General features: G+C 38.0%; 1 protein-coding gene across 3 annotated transcripts in view; it reads left to right on the top strand.

The window, feature by feature from the left end:
• Window positions 1-26,662, top strand: part of C4H8orf34 (chromosome 4 C8orf34 homolog) — a 179,996-nt gene that overhangs the window by 55,431 nt on the left and 97,903 nt on the right. For all 3 annotated transcript variants that reach the window (XM_030011511.2, XM_030011510.2, XM_030011509.2), the window contains exons 5-7: window positions 434-462; window positions 7,525-7,694; window positions 12,002-12,168. In XM_030011511.2, the coding sequence (XP_029867371.1) occupies window positions 434-462; window positions 7,525-7,694; window positions 12,002-12,168 (366 nt within the window). The remainder of the gene's footprint in view (window positions 1-433; window positions 463-7,524; window positions 7,695-12,001; window positions 12,169-26,662) is intronic.

Here is a 26,662-nt window from a genome sequence, read left to right as displayed (position 1 = left end):
CATGGAAAAAGAGAGAAGAGTCATGTCCGTGTTGCCCTGTAATTGCAGCATGACGTTATGCATGCTGGTCAGGGTGAGATTTGCATAATAATGTGTCCATATGTAAATATTATGTTGCTGGTTTAATTTTAGAAAGCAGGTAGAAGTATACTTAAGCTCGTTATCACTTTACTGGCACATCTGCTGTTTTCATTTCCATAATTTTTTGAAAACTCGTTTTGATAATATTGCAGCTGAGGAAAGTTAAGAGTATATTGTTTCTAGGCAATTTCACTAATGGAACAAAGTATGATACACTGTATGGTACAGCAGTGTGTACAGAACAATATGTAAAGTTTTCAGATTAAACCTTACTTTTACTTACTATAGTAAAAGATATTTATGGAAAGAATGTTTCTAAATCTTTTTCTTTTTTTTAATCTTTTATTTGCAGGCATTGCTATTTCTGATGAACTTGATAAGGTAAGATTTATTGTATACCTAATGAACACTACAAAAAGACAGATGATTGTAATAATTTTAGGTGATGAGGGCTGCTTCTCCCTGTCCTGGCATAAACACTTCAGTTCTGTTGGGTTCAGAGGAAGTTTGTGTATGGAAAGCTATATGGGTAAGTACCATATATGTTGATACATTAAGAGCTTGATCCAGGATGGGCTGTCAACTATGGAAAAAAAAATCTCACTGAGTTTAAGAGACTCTTACTGAGGCCATGGAAATGCTTTTGACCTTGATACCAGCTTTGCTTAATATAGTCTGTTGGGTTACTTTGTGTACTTTTAGAAACATTTAGCTTTAAATACCTTTTATTCATGAAGTCATGAATTCTGCATTCTCAGATGTATTTTGTAAGAATATTTAGGAATAATTTTTGCTCCCTAGATTTGATCAGGAATGCACAGGGCATAAAGATCAGTCTTTACTTCCTTGCTGAAAGGAACAAACAATGATCACTTCTGGTTTGGCATTTTTGATACATTACTCAGTTAACATGAATTTTGGTTTTAGCTGTAAAGAACTCTATGCTGCAAGAGTAATCAAGCTAATTTTTCAAAGTTCCAAAGGAAGCAGAACACCTTTATCTTCCCTGTTCTCACCAGTGAACAGCAGTATGCTTCTAGTGCCAAGAATCTTGGGTTGTGTTCTTGGTGTTAGAAACCATTACTCTCAGGGAAATAAGATCAAAAAGTATATAAGACACAGGAATAATGCCTAATACAGGAGACAATTTTAAAAATATCTTTCCTTTCTCCTGGTAAAATGAGGGCACGAACCTTTTGGACACAAGTGCGTATAAAATACCTCCATTGGGTTCTCCAGGAAAGGCCAGTTAGACAAGACTGATCACTGTTACCATGCAGTCATGTGCATATGGGGCTGCCATTTCAAAACCATGGCCTTTACTTATCATTTTGCCCTTGATCTTGCTTTATCTCATTGTTCATATTGAGAGTATAACAGTATCTAAGTCTTCCTTCCTACTATTTCCTTAACTGTGCTCAAAAGTGATGAGAAATACAATTAGAAAGTGCTTCCATTAGAACACTTACCTTTAAGAATATTTACGAAGAACTCTGCTTCATTTGGTTTTGTTTGCTGAACAAAACTATGAAATACTGTTTGTGGAAGGAAAAAGACATTTTGGGCTAGAGCTTGTTATTACGTGCTTTTTTACATATATTTTAGATACTTCCGTGTTAATTTTTTTTAAATGATGATAGATTATTATTCAAAAGCATTCCTTTTTTTAAATTTAATTATTCAGTATGAAAATTGAGATGGGGAACATTGTTTGTGAATTTCCTCAGGATTCAGTCTGAGTGAAAAGTTAATTTTCTTTTTGTTACCGTATACTTCATGTTTGTGATTTAAAATTGGAAGGTGGTGGTTTTTTTTTTAAATAAAACTTGCCATTATGTTATGTACATTCGATAGCTTACATTACCTGACACTGTTACAACACTGCATCTGCTTTAACATCTGTTTCTGATGAAGACAGGTAAATTGAATGTTCTTGAAATTAAAAGTTATTTGTAAAATAAATAAAAACCCAAACAATAAAGCTCTTAACATGCTTCCTTTGTGCAGCATTGCTCAACAGGCTTCCAGGATGGATTTACAGAAGCAGCGCAATTTATCATCTCCATGGGCATTAGTGAACTTCATTTCTATTTCTCGTTTGGCCCCTTAAGGATTTTTGATGGACGTAAAGGCTAGTTCTGTGTTAAGAAATTAAGCATAGCCAGGACCATTCTGTGGAATCGTGCCTCCTAGGAATGATCCCTTACATGAGCTAATTCTTGAAATGTTCCTGTGACTTGTTTCTAAGTGTATTATTTGGGTTGGGCCAAAAGCAACCAAAGACTACCTGATAATGGTTTAACATTAGACAGAATTTGGTTCCATTTCACCTGAGCATGTTTCCAGGCGATGTTTATTTTTCAGGTATAAAGGTAGTCAAGTTCATTGTAATTCCTTTCCCAGAAATACATGCTGATACTACAGCTTCCTTATCTAAGCTGTGGCAGCACTGAATCATTTTTCAAAAGACATTCATCTGTGGTTTGGATTAACCATTTAACAGTTCAGGTGCATGTCATGGGTCTAGAACAGCATGCCCAAACTTGGCATTGGATTCTGTTAGAACACTGGCATTAGATAGTTGTCATGAGAGACATAAAACTAAACACAATAATAAATTCTTCTATACACTCTTCCTTGCTTTATTTTCCTGATGATCAGAAACATTCCTGGGGGTTATGACAGAGCCCATAATCCTGCTGGTTTATCTGTGGTTTAGACTATGAACCTGGAGAAAACAGAGAATGTATGTGTATGTTTCTTTATTTTTGTTTCTCATTATGTAAGTATTTTTTAAAAAATTATTTCCTTCTGGCTGCAGTAACCTCTAGCTGCCTTTGTCAGGAGAGTACTTGATCAGTTGGTTGATGTAACTCCTTCTCTAGGTAATCCGGTTAATTAGTTAGTTGCTTAGTTACTCGAGCATTTAGATTTGGAAAACCAATTTGCTCTGAATTACAATCACTTTTGTGATTTTGGATGGGTGTTTCATTTAAATGGATTCTTGTTAAATATCTGCTATTATTAGCTTTGTGCCAGTACTTAGGGCTTCAGTCCAAGACCGAGGTGGAGAAAATACAGGCAGACAAGGTCTTCAGTCAAAATGGAAGCTTTCGGTTTGCCACTCTAATAAAATTTCTAAGTTCACTGGTATCTTTGCAAAAAAAAAAAAAAAAAACCAAAAAAACCTAAGATTACTGCAATTAAAACAGATTTATTGCATAGATTCCCTTCTTTTTCATCTGATTTACTTCAGACTTGCATAGTTTCGTGTTCTGTCTCTCTTGATGATTCAGCCCGCGTCTCTAGGCTGTGGAAGCTATGTAAAATCAGCAACTGGCACTGCAAGTATGGTGTGTAAAGAAAGAAAATGAGAAGGGATGCCTTGTGGCTCACAGATTTTAAGGCTAAAGTGCAGTATTAATATAATACAAATTTCTGAATTTACTCACCCTCCTTACTACTGAACAGAAACCATGCATGAAAGTGTGTAGTTTCCTAAAGCTCCTCAATCATGTGAAGAATTTCATGTAAACAAAGAATTTGAGCTAGGATGTTAGCCTTTCTGCAAAATTCATGGAATTCTAGGCTGATTTAAAAATTCTAAAGAAAAACACTGAATTCATTGTGAATTTCAGGTTTTTTTCCTAAGTCTATTTGGACACTTCCCTGGGAAGTGGAAGTTCAAATACACACAGAAGTATAGAACAGCCATACTACTGAAACTCTGGTGTCCTAGGTGAATGCTCTGACCATGGGGCTACTGATGATGTGCCTCCTCTAGAATTTGCTGCTGCTGGAAGGCATTTGTCTATATGTCACAAAATAAACTGTAATATATGTTGCACTGTAGAATGTCTGCATTGTAAGATACATTGAGGCAAAATGTAGCCAGGATGCTACAGTGCACAAATAGGTTTAAAATGGCTGTATATGGTTGTACCCATTTCAGCAATGTTTCTTAACCAGACTGTGCAAAAAAAAAAAAAAAAAAAAAAAGAGGAGTCATGCCCTTTACCTCTTGCCACAGTTGGAGACTGACTAAAATATTGCCATTTTAAAGGAATTTAAAAGGAGGTAGGGGAAGGTTTATTCATCTTCTGGCTTTTGATTCTTTAAAGAACACTTAGTGAAGGTTTTCCAAGCTTTTTTTTTTCTTTTTTTCTTTTTTTTTTCTTTTTTTACTGCAAATACAGAGACTAGAAATATTTTCTTTTTAAATAGATGAGATTTTCACATAAACCCAATATTCAATGGATTGGTGCTTTACTTAAGATTCTTGTAGTGGAGCTCTCACAGATAACATGAGACCTGTTGTAACATTGTGAGATTTGTCTGGAATTCCCAACAAAGTCTTTCAGTCACTTTAAACATTAATAATGGGAGACACCTAAGTGTTAGAGATCCAGAATTAAACTCAAGTGAAGATGATCTAATAATTCATAACAGATTTTGACCCTCAATGTTAATACTAAAACATTTTTTCTATGCTGTGTGTAGGGTATACTTTCTTCTTATATGTAGTATTACTACAATGAACACAGGTTATAATTAATACAACAGAGGAGACAACTACCCTGAGTCACAAAAATAAACAAATTTTGTCTCACCCAAAAGTATTTCTCACTATGGAAGTTCCCTCAAAATGCATATCAGAAATGAGGAATACTGAGCTTTTTAAACTATGCTTAAATAAATGGATACACAAATGTTGTTGTGCTCCCTGGTAGGGGTTGCATACTGCAACCACATCTCAGCCCAATGTGAAGAGAAGATGCAGCTGTTCTCCAGTTTTTCTGTTCTTCTCCTGGTCTCCACATAAATGAAGCTAGAGTGTGTCAAGTTGGTAGCCACTGATGTGGATGATAAGTGGATGACACCTGGACTGCACCATAAAATAATCCTCTAGATTCATTTAGAGCAGATTTAAATATGTACCTGTCCTGAAAATATTTCTGTGTGCACTAATGTCACTGTCAATCTCTTCTGTTATTTATGGGGGAATATAAATTGGAAATCAGTTAAGATTTTAAGGTTTATATAAAAAAAAACCCAAACTATAAAAACTTGTTTGAGAACAGAATTCTTCATCTGAATTTATTGAAGCTTTTGAAATAAGGTGCCAAATAAACAACCTGGTATTCTGAATAGACAGTCTCTGATTCTCCATTTATGGTTTTCACTGTGGCTGCTTGTATAGTTGAAAGGAGGAAAATAAATTAGGTCACTGAAACTGTGGTGTACTAGTCTAATAACATTTGAAAAGGAAAGCAAGGTGATAAAGTGAGGCAAAGCATGACTATGTAATGTAAATTACATTTCTATTAAGTAGAGTATGAAAGTGCTACTTTAATCCCTAAAATGTCTAGAAAAGAAATCAGCATTACAAGGATAGACACTGCATTCATGGTTTGCTTATTCATATGCTGATGGTGCAATGTACAGTGTCAGGAAAATCTTATGGTACTGAAAAAAGGGCAAATTTTTAGGTGCTTTTCATTTTCACTTAAGGGACTGAAAGCTTTTAGCAAGATTAACACTGCAAGTCATTGAAAGTTTCACTAGCTCCAGGAACCATTTTTATTAATTATTAGAAATGATCCTAGACTGAAAGGGAAGGGAGAAAATGGCTAGAGTAGCAGGAATAAACCTTAGAAGGGGCCAAATGGTTCTTACTTAAAGAAACTAATGTAAGCACCTTGTATAATGAAGGCATTGTGGGCACTGGAATAATCTTTTTTCCTAGCTCGTAAGCATATGATGGTAGCCACACCTGTGACAGGTTATGCCTGTCAAGTGACCAGAGGCCACTGTCATCTAGTCTACATGACTGACACAGCGCCAGACAGATGCACAGTATCTATACTTGTAAGTACAAGACACCAATGGTTAGGTATTCTAAAACCTCTGAAGCTGTGGTGTTTTCCTCACATTTCTCTTCTGTATTGGCTGTATTCCATTTTCAGTGGTCCTACTGTGTCACGTCAGCCTTGCAGAAAACAGACATTGTGTAAAAAGTGAATTAGGCAAGTGATGGAGAACTCTGGAGAGACGTATGGAGAGTGGAGTGCGGTAATGCACTCACAGACACATTGCAGAAAGCAGAACAAAAGAACAAGGGTGAATGAGTCTAATCCAGGGCCCAGGTCACATTTGGCTCTGTCAAAATGGAAGCTCTTGGAGTTCTGCTGAGCAAAATTACAGCATCTAGCCAGAGCAGGGTAAATACATTAATATGAAATTAGTTTGCAGCCTTTTTTTTTTTTCTTTGTTTCATTTTATTAGAGGCCTTGACTTCAAACTATGGTTTTACCATACATGTGTCAGTTAGGAAGAGGCTTTAAAAATGGTTTGTTTTTAGGAGTCACTGTGCTGTACTTTTTCCAGATGCTCTCTCTTTGGAAAGCATTGTTTTATGGTGGGAATATTTATTTGAGACACTGAGCTAGGTAACAGGCAAGGATTTGTTTTCCTAAAATTTTCTCTCATTAAAGGATAGGAATAGAAAATATCTCTCCTAATTAGGAAATGTCTTTGCTAGCCTAGAAAAGAGTTTAATTAAAGCAAAATAAATATTCCTATCCCATCATTTCATGTCTATTTTTTTGCATATGTGTGTGTTTTAGTTTGACTGTACTGTTGTACGTGACCCTTTACCTACAACCGTTCTAGTAACATTGAGAACAGAGATACTCACCACTTCAGAACAGCTTTTTCATAAAATTTTTAAGGACAATTTGTTTCCTTAATCTAATTTTCTAATAAAATAATGCAAATTATTGCTATTGTTTTGAATATTCCAGCTGCATTTTGCTTGCGTCTTGTAATCCTCTCCAGCTATCTTCTTCCAGTAAGTGGTTAAAAATATGAGTACTAGTTTCAGAAATCATTTTATTAAAATGTGAATACCATTTTCAGAACTGAAAGATATGTTATGTAAATCCCAGCAGGGTTATTTTTAAAATGCCAAATGCAGATGTATTTATTAGTTTTACATTAATTCATAATGCAAATAAGAGTGATGCTATTAATCTACAACAGTCTTTTGGTTGGGGTGTTCATTATACAGCTGACCTCATCTGTTGCTTAGCAGAAGTGACACAGTGCCAATTTTAAGAGTTGTGCATTTATTAAAAAAAAAATTACAGTTTTTCAAGACGATACCCCAGATTTCTACAGTTGCTACTGAAAAGTAAGAAATATGAGATTTGAGGCATCGGGGTGGGCAAATCTCTCTTGGATTTTTGTTAACGGGAGTCTTTTCATTAGTCCACAATTGTTTCTGATTATTTTGTAGCCCTCTGAAATGGTAACGTACTGTACTCTTTTTGTACTTTTTTTAATGAATGGTTCTATTTTCTATTTCTTCTTTTATTTTCCTATTTACATGTGTGGTTGAGAACAAGCAGTGCAGTGTTTCTGTGGCTTTTTATTTCTCTTCAGGACACAACAGGTTTTAACACCCCCCTTCTTAGACCTCGTGTGATTGGAGAATGGATTGGCCGTGAAGAGAATGATGCAGACCCACTGGCTGCTGAGATGCTGCAGCCGCCAATACCAAGAAATAAAAATGAGCAGTGGGACAGCGAGGATAGCAGCAGTCCTGGAGGAAGGTGGGATTTTTGTTCAGTCTAGAAATTTTATAATTTGTGAAGCAGAGCTGTCTTTGTAACAACCTGTTTCTGAGAGCAGAGTGCAAGGGCTTTTAAATTCCCATGCCATAGTGTGGCAGCATGCAGAATAAATGGAAGACATTAATGTGTGGCTGGTTTCTTCTCATGCTTTTATGTATGATTAACTTTATACTCATTTGCAATCCCATGGGTTTATTCCCATGTATAAAGCTAAATGTATGTTGACATGATTGGGATCCATTGTATAATAATTTTCTGATGTCTAGCTTCAGATGTCAGATACTTCAAACCCTTCTGTCTTTCAGTGGTTGGTAGTAGCTGTTTGTTAATCTTCTTGACACTTTAGTGATAAATCTGATTTTCTCATTTAAAGGCAAGATAGACAAGGAAAACAGTATCTATGTTATTTTTAACAGGACTTCTGAAATTAATTTTCAGTTCTTATACTTAGCATCTGAGTGTTAATAACAATTCTTTCTCAAAGAGAAAATTGTACTCAGCAGTAAATAATTTCTGATGATTTATTGTGCTTGACTGGGGGGGGGGAGTTTGTTTGTTAATGTGCTTCAGCTACATGGAAGAGATTATCATTTTTACAAGGAGTCCATTTTCTGTGATTTAAAGATACCTTTTTATCACAGAAAGTGAAGTATTCACTTCCTTAAATCCCTTAAAAGGGATTCATGCCTTTTTTTTTTTTTTCCCGAGTGTAAAGCTTGTGCATTGCCTCTGTCAATTGGCTTAAACACCTATGGCATTCCCTTAGCCCTGTAACCTTTCTCCTTAGTTATAACTAGTACTCTGACTGCAACACCTACCTTTTTCTTCCTCTCAAGAAGGCAGAAACTCTCTGCTTTCCCTTTGAAAAGGTCTAAGGTATTCTTTCACTGTATGCTCCATGTGCCTTCTACATTGGAATTCACCTCCCTGTCACAGAGAAACTAGCCTGTCACTTGCTGTACTTATACAGGCTGCATTCATTGACTTCCCTCATATGTTGGGAATGTTTGCTATCCATGAGTACTTCTTTCTTCTTTTAATTAGATTATTGTGGGGGAAGATGCAAGTACTACTATTTCAAAGAAGTAGCAGCATGTAGTAATGATCCCTCAGCCAGACATTGGACTGGAACCAACAGAACTCAGACACTGGGTCTCTCCAATGCAGTTCCTGGGAAAGTAATGGAATCAGCAACTGGCACTGCAGCTTGATTGTGAGGGCCTGGGTTTCTTTTTCCTTATTCAGCAGTCCAATAAAGACACTGAATAAAGATCTGTTCCACGTTGTGGAGCAAATTGAGGATATTGTATCCCTTCTCTCAATAGGAAGGAGCAGAAATAAGAATCTCTGCCTAATCTCTTGAAGGGAGCAAAGAGGTTTAGTTCTGAGTAACGAAGATGATTCAAAGCAGCGTGTTTTTCTCTTTGTAGAGGGTGGTACAAGCTGTGAGAAACCTCACAGCTAATGCTATAATTAAAAAATGTGATTAAAGGCTTTGAGAATAGTATTTGAGAAGTCTTGTTGAGTATCATGACAAAATCACATTGCCTGGTGTATGAAATAAGGAGAATATGGGATACCTGATGCCCGGAAGGACTCATGGGACACTGATATCTCTAGTTGTTAGGTACAGTAAGTGCTGAAGACCTGTTGAAAAATATGTATCGTTAAGTGGGAATACTGATTTTCAGTGGAAATGAATAACTACTAAATTACATACAGCATATGGATTTACGTTTGGATGACTGATTTTATGTCTGGGATAATTCTTTGCTTCATTAGCATTTCATCAGCTTTTGTAAGGCATTTATAAAAAGCATGTTTGCAGTCTTGCAAAATAATCATAAAATTTCAGAACTTCAAGATGGTAGTGATGCTAAAATTGATGCCACCTATATATGGACGTTTAAAAGATCCATATTGATCAAGGTTAATCTGAATGTTTAATAGTAGTTCACTAATAACCGGCAGTTTCTTCAAGGTCTCATTCTGTTTTACTGGGAATTAAAGCACTGTTAGCAGAATTTGGAATTGACTATACACCAAATGCATGAGAAAAGTAGTAGGTAATAACAATTTAGTTTTAATGTAGCATATACCTAGTACATACAATAGTAGTGGGAATAGTATGGGTTTTATGAGAACAAATGAAACTCTCAAAAGAGTGAAGTTGTTATCAGTTGTAAAGAATTTGGCTGCTTTGTCTGTATTTCATTCATCTACTTCATAGTTAATGTAGCCTAAAATAATGCAATTACATTTTTACCTGGCAACTGAAAGAGGGAGCAATTTGAAATTCACATTAAATGTTTTCAATTATATCTTATTAAATTTGATTTAGCAACAATTTTAATGAAAAGTGATATATTATTGATCACTAATTATCAGGATTTATGTGATAAGCCAGCAAACTCTCAAAACTAATCCCAATCTTCAGTTACAGCATAAGAACAGGAAAGTGAAAACTGTAATTGTCCCATTATTTCCAGATAATATGTTTTCTTTTACCTATCACTAGGCATAAGGAAATGCTACATAAGTGAAATACTATATAAATATCCAGAGGATTAGGCATTGACAGATCACTGGTAGACTAATTGCCATCAGTGTTATGTGACTCCCTCTCTCTGTGTTGTTTTCACAGACCATAGTGTACAAGTTTTTTTTCTGTTTGGTGGAAGGGGAAGCCCTGGGTCCTTACACGTTCATAGCATGCTATGGGCACTGAATATGCTGCAGAGAATGGCACATTCCTATGGACCACGGGTCTGTTGATAACATGCCCATTTTCAGTATTTGTCTTTTCAGCATAAAGCAGATCATAGTGAGTACACACAGTATGTGATATTGGGGAATCTGTGAGTCGTCTGCTTTTTCTGTCTTTGCAACAAAGAATTTCACTTTTTGCTCCATTCAGTAGTGGACAGTGGGAAAGAACCACTACTTCCTTCTTAAAAACATACATTTCTGTGATGATGAGCAACGGAAGCACACATGTTGTATATCTGAAAGCCAGGCCCAGTTACTTAAAAAAAGAAGGGCAATTAATTTTGAGCAACTGAAAGGACAGGTTTCACTACTACTTTGACTGGGAAAGATAGTGTAGCTAGTCTGAGGTAGCTGTATCAGTGGTGTCTTGTCAAACTGATGAAGGGTCATCTTTTTGCCCTTAATGTTCTCGATTGCTACAGAGGAAAGATTGTATTTGTCACTGGTTTTGTACTGCTCTGTTGCTGCTGTAAGGGAGCACGGCAAGATTAATATATGATAAGGGACCATATAAAAGTGCTGATGGCAATCCTGCTGGTACCGAGCTCATCTTTCAGAAATTTGAACACCGTGAAAATAGGATTAAACTCATTTCCAAGTCATTGTTATTAGTTTTCTACATGAAAAATTTCCTGGAGAAATTCTGAGAAGCAAGGCTTTTGGGAAACTTCCTCAAGGGATAATGTATGTACACAGTGGGGAATTTGAGTTATTTTTAATATGATGCTCTTGTTTCTTAGAGCCCCAAATGAACTAGAGCTTGCAGAGGCCCCATCCATAACCTGATGTCCTGAACTCAAAGCCTGTTCTTCATCTCCAAGGTCTACCTTGTCTTACTAGCATTTATCTTTGCAGTGGGAAATGAACTATCATTGATTATACTAAATTTCATACATTTGCAACAGATCTGCCTTCCTGCAGCAGACTGTAAGACAGTCTGAGGTGTTGCTGATGCCCTCATGTGGGGCCCCAAACTTCTGTCCCATTGTCTTTATCTTGATATTGTAAGGAATCAGAAATTGCTAACTGTAGCAAGTCCTGCCTTAGACCATTCTTCTAACTTCTGTGCAGTTCCAGTTATCTGTTACTTAGCTTAGGGACAAACGTCAACAAACCATGAGAACTGTTATAACTATATAGTTCTTAATCCTGTGGGGTCATGGTAACATAACTACTCAAGGGAGCAGTTCTTTGTGGTCAGCTTTGTTGCCATGCGATCAATGCCTTAGCAATACTGATCAGTAATTGACATCCTGTTGTTCTGTATATGTAGCTTATTTAGACTTGATTAATGCCCATAAAGTCAATGGGAAATTTCCGATCATCATTCAATCAAAACTTTAGATAGGAACTGAAAACACAAACTGACTTACAGGATCCAATGACCAGGGAATGAGTGATAACCAGCATTAACCTTCAGATCTGGAGGACATCATGGGCTACAGTAATTTGACAAATGTGTGACATATTTTGTAGAGAGCAGCAGTAAGAGAAAGTTGTGCTTTCTTCCCTCACAGCTTAAAAATGGAGCCAAAGACCAAAGGACTAAAACAACAACAGCAACAACATAAGAAACTGCTGGCTGCCATGCTTTCTCAGGACTCCTTTGATTCTGCTCAAAGCACAGCTCCATCTGTAACCGAAGAAGATATTGACAATGAAGATGATGCAATGGAACTGCTGGGTAACTGCAAAAAATTATGTGTATTTTCTGATACTTTTTTAATTATAGATTAATCTAAAAAGGGTAATATCCGATCAAACATAGATTAGTTTGAAACTACTCCCTGTGTTTGAAACTAAAGTATCCAGCAGCTGTGTGAAGGTTCACAGGGTTTAACTTGCAACTTTCAGGAGTGAATGTAATGAAGACCGTATATGTGTGTGAATAAACTGCCAGCTGCATCAAAATCCCATGAAATATCAAACTCTTCAGGTGCTAAAAGTAATTGATTTGATTTCCTATGTAAATCACTTGCAGGTTCTACTTAGAGAATGTATTTATGTGCAAGGAACAAAATCAGCTTCATTGGCTTTCGTCTGGTTCTTCTTTTTCTTAGCTGTATCACAGTTCTAGCTTCAGTAGGTTTTAACTGAGACTTCCTAGCTACAAATAGCTTACGCAATGTGAATTTGTAACCTCTCCAGAGGATTTGATTGTAATTTTCCAGTAGACTGTATTGTATGTTAAGTTGCACTCTAGAAGGCTCTATGCTCAGTGCTTCCTCCCTTTCCTAGAATTACTAGTTGTGAAAGGAGGGAAATTGTTGAAGAAAGTTAATTAATAATCTCTGCCATTTTTAAAAGCTTCAATGTAAGATGCTTAAAAGGTAGTCATGGATTTCAATTCCCGCCTCCCCCCCCCCCCCCAAAGTTTTTGCTATATAGAACTTTGTGGGATCAAAGCATGGGAAATATGCAATCTCAGGATAGCTCAGCATTCATACATTTACAAATTCTATCACAAATTCCTTGTTTTGTGTTGGACTGTAATCTAAAAATCAGAAAAACACATGGTGCTTTACTGTTATGTTTCTGTTGCTTCCTTACTACAGTCTTCATAGAATCACAGAATAGTTGAGGTTGGAGGGGACTGCTGGAAATATCTAGTCCAACCCCTTGCTCAAAACAATCAGCTAGAGCAGATTGCTCTGAACCTTGTTCAGTTGGGTTGTCTCCAAAGTTCTCTCTCCAAACATGGAGACTACAATGTCTCTGGGCAACCTGTTCCAGTGCTTGATCATGCACATGGTAAAAAAGTGTTTTTGTTATGCTTAAATAATTGTGAATTAATACATACTTTCTTTTTTCAGTAGTTTTAAGTTTGATGCATGCATTTGTTTTTACAAGAAAGAAGAGCTAATGGGCTGGATCACTCAGGTGTCACAATGGGTCAATTAGTTCTTTGTGCTTGAAGGAAGTCACAGTGTTTGTGACTGTGGGCTTGCAGTCTTCATGGAATCAGTTGGTATTTCCAGAACTAATCCATGGATTCCAGTGAAGGCCATAATTAGTCTGTAGCTGTGTTGCCTCCTTATTTCCTCCTGCAATTTACAGATCTTTCCAACTTTATCAATGTGACATAAAAAGAAAGCTGAATGGGTGTCTTGTGCTGGCATAAACCACAGGACTCCTCTAGGATTCTGTGGCATCTGGAAGGTACAGTAGGTAAGTGTTTGTGTGATGTAATTGGCCTCATTACGTATCACATACAGAATAGAATCTTTTGTTAACTTTTGTGGGGATAGTGAGAAAAAGGTATCTGACACATGTGTAGGTCTTCCCTTTCAGACACTTGAATCCCTGAAGGTATCTGAAACCAGAAAAGCAGTATAAAGGTATTTTTATTTTCTTGTGTCTTGACTTTTGGGCAGAATATTACCTGTGTACAAACAAGAGTGTTGTTTTTTTTAATAAGGGCTCAATTGTAAGAATCCCTTCTGGTTTTGTGCCGTGCAAAACCTGGAACGTTTTTCTATCATGCTTTTCACCGAAACTGGCAAAGTTTATACAAAATCAACTTGGAACTAGGAATGGTCACAAATGGGACCTCTGGTTCGGATGGGGTGTTATATAAGTGATTCTGAAGCAAAATCGTGGCATATTTGATCAGTAGCCACGGTTATAGTGATTATAATATAACCATATTGTAATAACTACCACTGATAGAAAGTTCAATATGCACATCTTGCTGTTGAAAGTGTTGTGCTTCTGAAAGACCGGCTTTTATTTTAATTCTCATTTTGCAATTTGCTGACAGTATGTATTTTATATTTGATGTAACGGTTAGGTTACATCCTGCAGAACTGCTCAAAACTTGAGGGTATGACAAAGTGTTACACAGGAAGGGTGTTTTATTTTCTTTTGAAGGTAACATAAAGAACTTAAGTTTCTATCAGCAAACATAGGTATTTGTCATTGCTATATTTTCCAGATCAGTAACTGTATGATACTGGGATTGAATTTTTTTATTATGTACTCATTAATCCATTAACTGCTTTGATGCTTTTTACACTGCTTATATGCAGTATAACTGATTTGAAATCATGGCTTTCTGCCATCACTGAATTGCAGGGCATTGTTGCATATAGCTACTTGACTTGTTCCCTTTAGAGTACAGTATTTGTTGCTTATTCAGGCCTTTCTTAAAAAATTACAAAACCTCACGCTCCTAAGTCTGGATTCTGCGAAAACAAATTTTACTATTTATAGCAGATGATTGTAATGCGTACCCTACTTATAATGCAGGTTTTTGCAGAACAAAAACTTCCATCTTTATGTGTGTTCAAGAGAATCTTTTTCAGAGTTTGCTTGATTTATTTAGGTATTAAAAGCATGAAACTGACTGTTGGTATATTTTCTTTTTAAAAAACCCCTCCTAGTACTCATCTCAGAATTGTCAATGAAGGTTTAGTTAGAATGAAACATTCTGAATAGAAGAAGCAATTAAGCTCTTATACTTCTGAAGAATCCATTTCAAAAGAAATATATATGCAAAGATGAAAAAGAATATTATGGGGCTACATTCTGATTTCAGTTACCACTCTATGTATAACATAAGATGCATAGGAAGGCTGTTAACACACTGGTAACTTTCTAACTGTGTTCAGTTATGCAGGGGGCTGAAATAGATTACTGGCAGATAACATCATAGTGGAAAGGATCTTCCTGACTTTAAAAAGCTGAGAACTGTAACTGTAAAATTACATGTATTTATAAATGTAAAAGGTAATGTAATTGAGGTTTGTGACTGAAAATTATATCAAGGGGCTTGTTTTGTATCCATGGTAATGCCAAGTATCGTGTTTTGTAAATCTAATCGGGAGCTGAAGTAGTTCTTTGTGAAACTCTGCAGGCCTTTTGAAATTCCAAGACATTTGGGCTTTCGCATTTGGCTGAACTCCACTGAGACTTTGAAATCACATTATTCCCTCAGTATTTCACTGATGTCCATTGGAGAGGACTGACATGTATTTTCCCTGAAATTGCCAGGAATATTGATTGAACAGTCACCAAAGCATGACTCATTTGGTTTTAAAAAATCAATTGTTTGATTAAGTATAAGAATATAATTGTTTAAATGTATTGCTATGCATAAACATACATATAGTAAAAGCATAAAGTATTTTATAGCACACTTGGGACTTACATATAGATTCTTGAGCTTTTTACAAATAAGGAAGATGAAAAAGAAATTCTTGTTTTACACAATATTGAGAACAAGTCCTGTGAGGAGCGGCTGAGGGAACTGGGGTTGTTTAGCCTGGAGAAAAGGAGGCTGAGGGGAGACCTTATCACTCTCTACAACTACCTGAAAGGAGGTTGTAGCGAGGTGGGTGTCTGTCTCTCTTCTCAAGTAACAAGTGATAGGACAAGAGGAAATGGCCTCAAGTTGCAGCAGGGGAGGTTTAGATTGGCTATGAGGAAAAATTTCTTCACCGAAATGGTTGTCAAGCACTGGAACAGGCTGCCAAAGGAAGTGGTTGAGTCACCATCCCCGGAGGTATTTAAAAGACGTGTAGATGTGGTGCTCAGGGACATGGTTTAGTGGTGGACTTGGCAGTGTTAGGTTAATGGTTGGACTCGATGATCTTAAAGGTCTTTTCCAACCTAAATGATTCTATGATTCTATGATACTTAGTCATAATGCTCAATCACCTCTTTTCTTGTTGTCCAATCTTTATGCATGCTCATGATATTAAAAATGTTACCATATGTTAATACATGCTATGCAATAGTTAACTACGAAGCACCACTCCAAAGATAAGTGTACCCAGGAAGCCCACATGGGTGTGGTTGAAGTGAAAGGTGGTGATTAACTGAAGTCTGTTTCCTTCAATTGATGCATACACCAGTCTGTATGATTCTGAAAAGCCTCCATGATTTCAATGCAAATAATCATATATCTGAGCTAAATTTAAGTGTTTGCAGCATCAGGACTTGTAAAACCACCTCTTCTTTTCTTCAGAGCTGGTTTCATAGTAATAGTGGTTTTTTGCTCAATGTAGAAATATTAAGTGAAATTTCAGTGATTGTCTGCCTCGTGTTTATGTGTAATTCTTGCTATGCAGTAACAAACCAGAATCTTTAAAGATAGAAATGCACTTTAAGTAATAATACACTTTTTAAAATTATTGCTTTGGGTGATATCTGGTATGTTCTGTTTGTTATAATAACTCTTCTTCTAATCTTTAAAATTTCTTTTTTCCTCAAGAGCTTTCCAAATGTTAATTACTTGATTATTGTAACACCCCTGAAAGGTTGGTCGGTGATATATTTACATTTTATAACAAGAGCAGATAAACAGAATTTAGTGGAGATTGCCTTTGCCTGTAGGATGAGGCAATAACTCTGGTACTCTACCCCTTATATAGTCCATACTGCTTTTCTAATGAGTCTCCGAGTGCTTTAATGAAAGGGTGTCCAATCTGCAGTGCTTTCAGTACATTTCCTCTCGTTCAGCAGACATTCCTGATCAGCTTGTTTCCTAGAGGTCTTTGTCAACATGCAAGAAACAGACTCTAGACCTGATAAATTATTCTAATATTAGCAGCAGGTTGGTTTTCTTTGTTGTCTCTCCCAGCTAGACAAAAACTTCTCCATTATGTGACTAGAACACATCATTTGCTAGAAGAGAGGCCACAGGGTCCTGGGAAAGATGGTATGTGACTTGCACTACATCTTCAGAACAGTTTTCTAGCCCTCAGCCTGTTTTGTTGGGGTTTAAGTAGAGTGATTGTGTGGGAGAAAGCTGTGCAAAATGCTCATCATGTTCCCTTTTGCTGACTGTTCTTTTTTGGAAGCTATTGGGAAATCGGCAACATTACCACTGAATATCTCCTCTGTAGTCCATGCACAGAAGCTGACACCACTGGGAGACAGTAGGCCTCTTCTGCATGCAGAGACTGGCTGTACTATATACATTGCAAAATTTTCAGTGGCAGATGTAATGCACTGGTGCAAGTGTGTGTTACAGATCTCCGTTAGAAGGGCACTGGGACTCCATTAGGTGTGGATTTAAATACCTTTTTGAGGTGGTAAAAAGAGATAGAGTAGATAATCTTACATCCCTTCAGATGCTGGGAACTCTTAAGTTGCGCAACACTGGACAGACATCCAGTCATGGCATGATATGCTGCACAGATTCTGCCATGCTAAGGTTCACCGGCATTACAGACCTTAGAGCTCTTAGAAGTAAATGATTTAGTTTAGTTTTTCTTATAAGTAAAGAATTTCATTTAGCATTTCTACTATCAAGCAAAAAGATATTCACATGACAACATGGTGGTTCACTTTTAAGATAAGACCATGCAGGTGGTGTAATTGCCAAATGCCAAGTGGGAGCTGCCTACACTCTTCTCCCTTACAATGACCAGGCTAACTTTATCCTTCAATCAAATGATACGTGCAGCACAGCAAAGCACAACACAGACCTGCGGCTGCTCAGCTCAATTGTTGTGTGGATCACAAACTCCTCATTGTACAATGGTGCTCAGGTTTGAATCACCAGCAAGCAGGAAAGTCAGTGTAGTACAGTATTTTTATGCCACTGGAAGAAGATAAGTTTTCTGTCTAGTCAGAGATGGTGATCACTGCTTTAGCCCAAGTTACGGGAAAGTGATAATGGCAGTGTTGTTTGTCTCATGTTCTTACCACTGAATTCTGATTCTTTACACTCAATGCAATAATAAACATTGATGTTCTCAGAGTCCAAGAAAATATTTAGCAAAGTATGATCCAGCATTATTTTTCTCTTTAAAAAAAAATGCAAAGTCGTTCATCTTCTAGTATGTCTTCAGAAGTCAAATGAAATGTCTTTGTATGCATGACTTGACTATCTGCATCAGTACTGCCCTCCTGGTGAAACTTCTGAAAAAAAGTTACTGTGTAGATAAATACTTAGATGCAGCTTTTTTGAAAATTGCCATATATCTACATACTTCCATTTCTAATGTCTTACAGAGTGGTGTTCATAGCTTTTATGAAGCTATTAATATGAAGTTTTCTGTTTCCTTCAAATTTCAACAGCTGGAAAAAGGAGGCATGCTTTGTATCTAAAAGAGAAAGAAAAAAGCACTGGTTTATTGCCTTTTTTTTTTTTTTTTTTTTTTACTTGCATTACCTCCCAAAGTGTGTAAAGCATTTACATACTTTTGTGCTCCTTGATGGTTATTACTGGAGCAAAAGAAGGATTGTATTATATGGACCAGGCTTAGCATATGAACAGTCATGATGTTACTGCTCTGTGACTTATGAATGAAATATCTTACACTTTACTTTTGTGAGATGTAATTGACTTTCTAAGTGATAGGTATTTGACATTCAGTGGCTTTTTCTTTAGAGTCTGATGTGGAAGATATAGTTCATCCCAAGTTGAATACAACTATTTGATTCTAGGAAATGCAATTTACTGTTACCACAATTTCTAAAAGGTCTGATCTTCAGTCTTCTGTTTATCTTCCATATCTTCAATCTTCTTCTATCTATATGGTAGGCAATTTCTGATAATCTTGATTGCCAGGTACTTTGAAACTCCTGAAAGATTTAGGATTTGGATAGACAATGAACAGTTGAAGGCAAAAGTTCCAAAAGATGCTTTTTCCCTCTCTGTGGGTTGACCCCAGCAAGCAGCTAAGGACCACACAGGCCCTCACTGCCCCACAGTGGAAAGGGGGTGAGAATAGGAAGAGCAAAAGCAAGAAAACTCATGGGTTGAGGTAAAGATAGTCTAGTAACTGAAAGGAAGAAGAAAGAAAGAAAGACCTGAAAACCTAAAACAAGTGATGCCAAAGCAATCACTCATCACCTCCCACAAGCAGACTGATGCCTAGCCAGTCCCCAAGCAACAGCTACTTTTGCAAAAACCACCCCCCAGTTTTTATTGCTGACCATGACATTATATGGCCTGGAACATCCCTTTGGTCAATTGAGGTCAGCTGTCCCAGCTGTCTCCCCTCCCAGCCTCTTGCTCATTCACTGTGGGGCAGAGCAAGAAACAGAGAAAGCCTTGACTCTGTGCAAGAGCCATTCGGCAATAGCTAAAAGATTGGTGTGTTATCAAGACTGTTTTATTCACAAATCTAAAACACAGTGCTGTGTGGGCTGCGGTGAAGAAAATTAACTCCATCCTAGCCAGACCCAGGACATCCCTTAAAGATTTTTTTTTCCAAGTAACTACCGTCTTTTTGAAGACTGAGAGGTTGTATTGACATGATGGAAGGTTTCTTCTACTCTCTCTGGCATCTCCAGGTACATAGTTCTCATTTCTTTTAGATAAAGGCTTTTATTCTCCTGAGATAGGTCGATCAGTGTACAGTTAGATCTCTTGCAACTGTTCTCCCATTTTATGTTGCCTTTCACTTATAGCTGATTCTGTTCTCCCATGGGTGTTTTAGACCACAACTGTGGACTCCAGAATGTCTTTCACACTTGCCCCCTGCCTTTTGTGTTCTTTGCTTCTTAATTAGCCTTTGCTGTGCACAAAGGCCTTAGCATAGCACAGAGGGTACAGCTTGTAAGTGATGGTATCTGGCTGGGATTCTTAGGCTATTGCATAAATGTACTGTAAGTGGTAAAGACTGTAAAACCTGTAGACCTCAACAGAAAGCATTATGGTTACTATTCAGACAACTGTTGGTCTTCTGTGGACTTAAATAAAGACGCATTCTTTCCTTCAGGAGGTCATATTTGCAGTAACTTCTTTCTCTCACATATATATTCTGCTATTTCTTTACTGTAGTTGGTTATGTGGACTTTACCTGGAGGGATCCATGTGCAGTATCTAATCTTGAGAATGTGTGATAAATATTGAAGTCTAGTGGAAAGGGTAGGGGAGAAAGAGCAGCAAAGAAACCACCAAGGTTGTGAAAAGGAATTTAACTTTTAAAAATGGGCAATTATGGATAACTTCTATTTTTATATTCAGGCTACAGGGATTAGCTTGCTCTAGCTCTAGTCAGTCTCATTAAATCATTAATCATCATCTTTTTTACTTTTAGTGCAATATATGAATTGTTATTCTGTGCTTCAAACAATACAGTAAATGCTGATCACTTTTATGCAAATCAGTATACAAATGCCGGGTTTAGTAAATCAGTTGGAGTAATTATTTTTACAAAACAGCTAAGGTGAGATATAACCTCAAAAAGTATTTTTTTTTATTTTTTATGGCATTTTACTGAAATTTTAACTACAAGATTACTGCAGATACTGTCAACAGTATTATTTACCAGTTTCCTTGATCTGCAGGACTATTGTCTAGAGAGAAGCCATAAACTTGAAATCTACTACTAATTTTAAAGCAATGTTTTCATGCATTATACTTGTCACTGAACACCTGTGTAAAAGTTTAACAAATACCATATTCAGGATGTTTTCCTTCTGCCAATATAACATCACTGAAGCAAGAGAGATGCACACGTCTGTTTAATGTCATTCATGGAGTTCATTGATTTCAGTTCATCTTGTGGTCCTTTGCTAAAAGACAGCAACATCAATGAGAATCTTTTAGTTGATCTGAGTTTAAGCAAAGCTTTAACTGGTTATTCAAAGAACAGGGATTTGGTGTTTAAAGTCTTTATATAATGGAATCCCGCTCTTGAATTTTACTGCCAGTAATACCACAGGTGTTTGATGTTTACACAGAATTTTTAGACTGACAATAACTTCTAGTAAGCTTAGTAAGTTCTATAGTTTGGTTAAGAGAGTGTTTGTAAGGTTAGAATAAATTATGAATTCAATTAGTCACTTACTGCAACAGTTGTGTAGTTATTTCTGGTTTGATAAGCATAAAATGGGTTGAAAGAGAAGTTGATTGTGCTTCATATTGCTAAAGGGAAAATGAAGAGAGAAAACCAATTATAGTTAGAGATACTATATTCTCTTGAGTTGAAATGAGTTACATGAGCTAATAAAAAGCTTCGAAAGAATGATTCATTTTCAAGAAATAGATGGGTACTGAATATCACAATGTGCAGGAGCCTAAAATGTCATTTGCCTACAATTTACACAGGGAACCAAAGCTTATTTTAAGCCTATACCTAAAGAACAGAGTTGAGACACTGTGTAATCCTAGTCCCCAACTGTCCAGATCAGAGACCTAAATGTCTGTATTACCATAGCCTTTTTATGGCCTGTATGCCTGGGATTTCTTCTAAAGGAAGGTAAGGGGACACAGCAACATGGTATAGATCACTCATTATGATGTGATATTGGTCCCAATAACATGGGATCAGACTGATACTCTTGTAGACTTGCAGTTCTGATGTTTAATGGCTGTTGGGACACAGAGGTCCCTTTAGAGAAGCTATAGGAAGAAGCTTCCTCCCACCCGAACACCATTTATAAGAAAGTCAAGAAGGTGATTCTCACAGCCCACTCTGTTCCCCAATCTTATTTCTCTGCCCACCTCCAGATGTGCCAAGCACATCAGGTGTTGGGCAAATAGTAAAGAGCTGTAGTTGAGTCAGGTGGCATATTATAGATAATATTTTAAGCTATGAAGTTTAAGGAAGTATCTTTTCATGAGTTGAGCATAGTTGTTTTGTGGAATGCGTTGCCACAGAAGATTGTGGAGACTACAAGTGTAAATATACAAAATCAGATAAATTCATGGAAGATAGATCAATACCACTTTACTGGTACATTATCTCAGTCCCAAATTTGGAAATTGCGGGTAACTGAGAGGATCTTTTCCTGCCATCTATATGCTGCTGGCTATTTTGAGTCAGGACACTATGCTAGCTGCTCCTCAGGTCTGATCCAACATGAATACTTCATGTACCTTGGTGTCTCCCATCATTTGAAGAGGTATAATCTGAAGCTGTATATTTGAGGACTGCATGCTGTGTAATTCTGATCCTTTCTTGAAATTTTAGTGGCTGAAAATGGCCGAGGATTTTCAATAAATATTCATTATTTTTACAGAGTAGAAGATCTGGGATAGGAAAAATGTGCCCTTTGGTCCAATAGTGATTCTGGTCTGAGATCTTCTGACACCTTCTGACTCCTTATTGGATTCCTCCACTGTCTCCAGACATGCAGTTCGTTATCTTGTCGAGTTGCAGGTGCTGTTGGCAGTTGTAGCCTTGAAGCCTCCTTATCTTCTGATTTACGCTGGCTCTGGAGGACCCTGTTTTGACTAAGTAGGTACATGTTCACTAAATCTAAGTGAAAAATTACAGCTTGTGGCCTAAGGCTTTAGCAAATCTAGCTACTCATGCTAAGTAAGTAAAGCTAAGCAAACAGCATACTAAATCACACAACATTATAACTTAAGTGATTCATTCTATTTAAAACTTACTTATTTATGGTAAATGACTAATATCTCTTACCATTATTTATGGTAAATGACTAATATCTCTTGAGAGGCGTCCCTGCTCAAGGGGAGAGTTGCCTGGCATGCAGTCCAGTTGCTGTCCAGGGAGAACTCAAATTGGGCTCATCCAACAATCTGTTGTTGGTAAAAGACCTTGTCGCTGGAGATTGCCACCACGCAGCCCTGCTGCCTAGCAGGGAGAGCTCAAAGAAGGCTCACTTAGGCTGTCATACTTATGGGATAAAGTGGTTGGCTCATAGTGAAATTGCATACAATGAGAGAGGTATGCATGAGACTCCTTGTGCCCACAATTTTCACTGTGTCACTCTGCTCCTTTGTGGGTTTCCTAGAGGAGTTCTTGGCCTGACTACAGCTCAGGCCTTTACCTCCTTTGGAGCCTGTACCAAACTGCTGCTGGTTTGGTTAAGGGTGGTCGAGTCCTTCCGTCACATAGGGTGAACAAGGTACAACTGATTACTGATTTTTCCTTTATAAGAATCATGGGGCTTCAGCTGAAACTGTCTGTAGACAAGTTTAAAACAAAGAAGACATACATTTTCATGTACTGCACGGTTAATCTATGAATTTATTTGGTAATGGTGTTGTGGATGCCAAAAATTTACATATGCTGACAATAAACCGGACAGGTTAATGGAAGAAAAATATATCAAGGGCGCAAGGTATACATACTACCGCTGCTTCAGAAAGTCCCTGGCCATGAATCAGTGGGAGCTGAGGGATTATGGTAGTAAATAGAATCATAGAACTGTTTAGGTTGGAAAAGACCTTTAAGATCATCGAGTCCAACCATTAACCTAACACTGCCAAGTCCACCACTAAACCATGTCCCTAAGTGCCACATCTACATGTCTTTTAAATACTTCCGGGGATGGTGACTCAACCACTTCCTTGGGTAGCCTGTTCCAATGCCTGATAACCCTTTCAGTAAAGAATTTTTTCCTCATAGCCAATCTAAACCTCCCCTGCTGCAACTTGAGGCCATTTCCTCTTGTCCTATCACTTGTTACTTGAGAAGAGAGACAGACACCCACCTCGCTACAACCTCCTTTCAGGTAGTTGTAGAGAGTGATAAGGTCTCCCCTCAGCCTCCTTTTCTCCAGGCTAAACAACCGCAGTTCCCCCAGCCACTCCTCACAGGACTTGTTCTCTAGACCCTTCACCAGCTTCGTTGCTCTTCTTTGGACACGCTCCAGCACCTCAATATCTTTCTTGTAGTGAGGGGCCCAAAACCAAACACAGTATTCGAGGTGGGGCCTCACCAGTGCCGAGTACAGGGGGACGATCACTTCCCTAGTCCCACCAGCCACACTGTTTCTGATACAAGCCAGGATGCTGTTGGCCTTCTTGGCCACCTGGGCACACTGCTGGCTCGTATTCAGCCAGTTGTCAACCAATACCCCCAGGTCCTTTTCTGCCAGGTAGCTTCTTCTCCAAGTTTGTAGTGTTGCATGGGGTTGTTGTGACCCAAGTGCAGAACCTGGCACTCAGCCTTGTTGAACCTCATACCAGTGGCCTCAGCCATTGATCCAGCCTGTCCAGATCCCTCTGTAGATCCTTGCTAGCCACAAGCAGATCAACACTCCCACCCCAACTTGGTGTCATCTGCAAACTTGCTGAGGGTGCATTCGATCCCCTCGTCCAGATCATTAATAAAGATATTAGACAGAACCTGCCCCAGTACTGAGCCCTGGAGAACACCACTTGTGACTGGCCACCAACTGGTTTTAACTCCATTCACCACAGCTCTTTGGCCTGGCCATCCAGCCAGTTTTTTACCCAGCAGAGAGTACGCCCGTCCAAGCCATGAGCAGCCAGTTTCTCCAGGAGAATGCTGTAGGAAATGGTTCCAAAGGCTTTACTAAAGTCTAGGTAGACAGCATCCACCGTCTTTCCCTCACCCACTAAGCGGGTCACCTTATCATAGAAGGAGATCGGGTTAGTCAAGCAGGACCTGCCTTTCATGAACCCATGTTGACCGGGCCTGATCGCCTGGTTGTCCTGTATGTGCCCTGTGATGGCACTCAAGTTGATCTGCTCCATAACCTTCCCTGGCACCGAGATCAGGCTGACAGGCCTGTAGTTCCCTGGGTTCTCTTTCAAGCCCTTCTTGTAGATGGGCATCACATTTGCTAACCTCTCACATTAACTAACCTCTCACATTCACATAACGATAAAGTATCGTTATGTACTTGCCCTGTTCTTGCTCATCCCTAGGAATGAGATATCCCTAGGATGCTGGATAAATGGATATCCAGACTACTTTGTACTCCTTAAGGACACTTAAGTTAGTTTAGACATACTGCTGGGAAATCCTTCAGCGGCAATATATAAGGAAATCCAGCAACAAATATAGTTTCTTTCGTGCCTGGATCTGTTTAGTGAGGCCGCTGACTCTCCAGTATTAGTAATCTGCAATAACGTCTGCATATACTTATTCTTTAGTTTACACTGAAGCTCAAAATATGAATGTTGGAGTTCAGAAGCTGGTTGGGGAGATCTGACCCACTTGATTGACTAGTCTGTGTGCTAAACTGCTGCCTGTTCCTGAGCAATCTTCTTCTCTTTTTGGAGTGTGCAGGGAAAGGAAGCACAAGAGAAAGAGTCAGTTACAACTCTCAAGCTTGTACTTTGGTAAGAAATGACAGGATTTCTTCACTTGGAAATTCAGAAGGCAGCAGTGGAACTGCATGAGCTCTGGTGAGGCTTCCTTGCTACTCAGTTCAACACATCTGAAATCACTGTCTCTGTGGTGGGAGAATAGGATTGATGCAGAGTTATCAGACCAATTTAGGGAAGTGCGAGCAGAGCGAGAGGTAGTATGATTACCTGGTTTCAGGTTTCATAACGCCTTACAGCTAGTGTTTGACCTGCTTCAGTGAATTCCTCTGCTTTGGGGCTCTTTTCAGCTACTGAGGAGAGATTGTTCATCAGAGCAGTAGATAGGGAGAGGGCTTATTCAAAGAGACATTTGTAAATTTAATTCATATTGGGAGGCAAGGATGCAAATGCAAAAACTTGTATCTAAACACAGCAGAGCTTAAAGTTATTTTTCATGTTAATATGTGGCTTATTAGCTTATTAGTGTCATGTTTTTCTGAATTGCTAGAGAATCGTTTTCTCTGAATAAATTGTCCTTTGTTTTATATACAGATAAGATGCTCACAAATAGATAACTACTGCCAGTAAGTGCACTCAGGGAAGTATAAATTTAGCAGGGTTTTGGTGGGTGGCAAAAGAGATTTATTTGTATATTTATTTATATATAAAGTAAAACATATGGATTATAAAAAATGCAATAAATATATTTTATTTATTATAAGAGACCTAGGTATTACACCCTGTTGTCGTTTAAGCCCAGGTGGCAACCACATAGCTGCTCGCTCACTCCCCCTGCAGTGGGATGGGGGAGAGAATCGGAAGAGTAAAACTGAGAAAACTTGTGGGTTGAGATAAAGACAGTTTAACAGGTAAAACAAAAGCCACGCACACAAGCAAAGCAAAATAAGGAATTCATTCACCACTTCCCATTAGCAGGCAGGTGTTCATCCATCTCCAGGAAAGCAGGGCTCTATCATGTGTAATGGTGTCCTGGTTTCAGCTGGGATAGAATTAATTGTCTTCCTAGTAGCTGGTACAGTGCTATGTTTTGAGTTCAGTATGCGAAGAATGTTGATAACACTGATGTTTTCAGTTGTTGCTAAGTAGTGTTTAGTCTAAAGTCAAGGATTTTTCAGCTTCTCAAGCCCAGCCAGCGAGAAAGCTGGAGGGGCACAAGAAGCTGGCACAGGACACAGCCAGGGCCAACCCAAACTGGCCAACGGGGTATTCCATACCATGTGAC

This window comes from Aquila chrysaetos, chromosome 4 (assembly GCF_900496995.4).
Source record: "Aquila chrysaetos chrysaetos chromosome 4, bAquChr1.4, whole genome shotgun sequence".
Lineage (NCBI taxonomy): Eukaryota > Metazoa > Chordata > Aves > Accipitriformes > Accipitridae > Aquila > Aquila chrysaetos.
This window is presented reverse-complemented; position numbering and strand designations above follow the sequence as displayed.